Source organism: Charadrius vociferus, unplaced genomic scaffold (genome assembly GCF_000708025.1).
Source record: "Charadrius vociferus isolate BGI_N301 unplaced genomic scaffold, ASM70802v2 scaffold623, whole genome shotgun sequence".
NCBI classification, from domain to species: Eukaryota; Metazoa; Chordata; class Aves; order Charadriiformes; family Charadriidae; genus Charadrius; species Charadrius vociferus.
Genome location: NW_009647679.1, coordinates 58,977 through 61,912, shown reverse-complemented (window position 1 = coordinate 61,912; position 2,936 = coordinate 58,977). Strand labels below are relative to the sequence as shown.

At 60.2% G+C, this 2,936-nt stretch overlaps 1 protein-coding gene across 1 annotated transcript in view; it reads right to left on the bottom strand.

The window, feature by feature from the left end:
- The window catches only part of RASGRF1 (Ras protein-specific guanine nucleotide-releasing factor 1), a 55,013-nt gene that overhangs the window by 27,451 nt on the left and 24,626 nt on the right, over positions 1-2,936 (bottom strand). Inside the window, exons 9-11 of the mRNA XM_009881155.1 lie at positions 2,715-2,824; positions 1,445-1,563; positions 834-1,037 (exon numbers count right to left, since the gene is read on the bottom strand). Coding sequence (XP_009879457.1) covers positions 834-1,037; positions 1,445-1,563; positions 2,715-2,824 — 433 coding nt within the window. The remainder of the gene's footprint in view (positions 1-833; positions 1,038-1,444; positions 1,564-2,714; positions 2,825-2,936) is intronic.

Sequence of the window (2,936 nt, the reverse complement as noted above, 5' to 3'; positions counted from 1 at the left end):
CGTGCAGTCGATGAGGGAGATCCCGCCGTTCTGTAGGGACGGGAGTCGGGTCTCAGAGGCAGGATTCCCCTCCCCGGGGAGCTGGGGGCTGCCCTGGCCCCCTGCACCGCACCGCAGCCCACCGCCCCGGGGACGGGGACGGGGCGATGCGGCCGAGGGTTTCGGCACGGCTGCGTGCAGCCCGCGGCCAGCGCAGCGTCTGCTTTCACTGGGAAAGAAGCAGTTCCTGACTGCTGGGGTATCACAGTTTTCCTTGTATAACCCATCGACTAATTTGTTTATAAATAATTTAATACGAGCTTTAAATTAAATTTTCCAAAAGTCTGTTGTTGCAATTATCAACTCTTTGCCATGGACTGTAATTTTTCAAACTGATAATTTAATGCCAGTAATGAGCAATTTCTGTGAGATTCTTGCTCAATTAACTGCAAAACTTCCACCAACAAAAGCGTGAGTCTCGGGAGCGGACTGGAGGAGACAGTGAGCGTTATGTACAAACCGAGGCTATAATTTAAGTTTCTCGCTGAATAGATTGTCAAGGTTGCTGCTGCAAATCGGCATAACTTCTATTGAGAACTTGCGATTTCTCGTCTTTGCCCGTGACTCAGAGCTCTGCACATCACTGACAAGGCGTCTGGACCACGCGAAATAAACCCCATCGCCCGCCTGCTCCCAGCCCGGCACCCCCAGGAGGCCACAGCCAGGGGAGGGCAAGGATGTCCCCGGACCCCCGCTGCCACCGGGGGAGCCCAGCCAGCGGGGGCCATGGCCGCACCGGCCTCAGTGCCCTGCCCACGCGCGAGCCCAAGCCCTGGCACAGCGGGAAGCAGCGCCAGCTCCAAGCCCAGCAGCCGCCGAGCCCCCCGCGCTCCGCACCTTGGTGAGATGCAGTTTGCCGCCGGAGCCCCTGGTGCAGATGATCAAGTGTTTGGAGAAGAGGAAGCACTGCCGCTCGCCCTCCTTCTTCAGCGAGAGGGAGCCCAGCCGCCCCCGCGTGATCTTCCCTTTCTCCGACATCGGCGCTTGGATGAGGGACCCTACGGAGGGAGAGACCCGTCCCTGGCATCGCCATCGGGGCCGGCAGGGCACGGTGTTATCGGGGCCCCGGCGAGCGGGCGGGCACCGGCCACGGCTCCCAGCCCACCCGTGCACCCACAGCGCTCCTCCGGGACCAAACGTGCCCAGGAGGTCAGGATGCATCCCGCTGCTCCTCTGGCAGCAGGAAATCAATAACAGCTAAAAGCACATTCTGCTCCGTGATGCAATAAGAGGCAGCGCCGAGACTGTCTGAAAGCCAGGCGCTTCGGAGCAGGGAACATTCACAAATGGGTTAGATTTTTAAATGTCACAGCCCGCGCTGCGGAGGGACGCGGGGACGGGGGGACGGGGCTGCAGGGCTTTGCGTAACCCGCGGAGGGGAGGGACGTCGACGCAAACACGGTACCTTGTCTTACGAAAGTCTGGCTGGTGTCCAGCAGAATTTCACACCCTTCAATAATCATCCTCTCTATCGCCAGATTTTTTCTAATATTTTCGGTCTCACTCACTTCATCGTGCATTATCCTGAAGAAGGGAGAAGAGAAAACTGGAGCTCAGATGAGATTTGCATTTTTCCCAGCAGATCCCAGAGGGGCTGCACGAGGTAAGACCAAAACTGAAGGAACGTCAAGAGAATTACAGCAGTCGTCTGCATTTACACAGACCCGGGAGCTCAGGAGGTAACATACACCCCAGCCTGGACTGTACCTCCAGATTTCTAAATATCGAAATATGTATGCTTCTTGCTCAGAAATCACAAAATTCAGATTTAGGGCAGAGAGATCCCCCTGTGACCAGCCCCCTCTGACATCCCTCCTCCTTGAGGAGTGGGAAAAAGGATGAAAACTCTTTTTATGGATCTCCTCGGGACCGAGGAGCGCCGGTGGGTTTGGTGCCATTGCCATACGGTGGTACGGGACACACAGAACACTTTGGTCTGTGGCCTGTGGAGGGAGAGGATCAGACACGGGGAATCGCGGCCGATTGCCGGGTGCTCGTTGCGGAGACCTGGGAGGCGCTTGGCCCCTTCCCACGGGGCAGCCCCACCAGCACCCAGCAGCGCAGAGGAGGACAGAGACAGTCCTGCAGAGCCCTCCAAAACTCCTATTTCATCACGAAGGAGCCCTGGGAAATGCAGCCCCCGTCCCGAGGCAGCCAGGCTCCCGTCCCGCTGGCCCCAGGGATGGATCGGCACAGGGGGGCAGGAGATGGCACTGGACTGTCTCAGCCTTTGGAACGCAGAGGACGAGGGCAACGGGAGGGCAGGTCCTGGCTAAAACAGCGTGGGGCACTTTTGGCACAGGGCTCTGCAAGGTTTCATCCTTGTTGGGGATGGCCAACGGGCTCCGGGCGAATCGAGAACTGAGCTTCTCCCATGTCCCATCCCAGTGGGACAGCACAGCCCCTCTGTCACCATCTCCACCGGCTTCACCCTGCGGGCGCTGTACAAACCCCCCAGCCAGCTCGGTCCCATCAGCGCTGTGCCCTCTCCAAACCCTGTGGGTGGGGGTCTGCCTGCCCCAGCCCCTCTCCCCGCCTGCCAGAAGGGCGGCGCGGTCCCCAGCAGCCTGGCCAGGAGCCCCTCCATCAGCCCACACCGCCCCAGTGTGAGAGCTGCCCCCGCTCCCGCAGCCCCGTCCGCCGGGATGGACGGGGTGGGCAGCGATGGGTCTGACCTGGAGAGCTCTTCCAGCTTGGACTTGGCGTAATCCAGGCTGTTCCTTTCCACGTGCTCATGGGGAGTGTGGGCCAGCAGCTCGTGCAGCGTCAGGATGTACCTGGGGATCTGCGGCACAACAGAGCAGAGCAGGGCATCAGCCACGGCGCGGCACAGCGCAGGGGGCGGGCGGGATGGAGGGGGTACGGAGGGCTGCGGGTGCCCACCCTGAGCTGCTCCC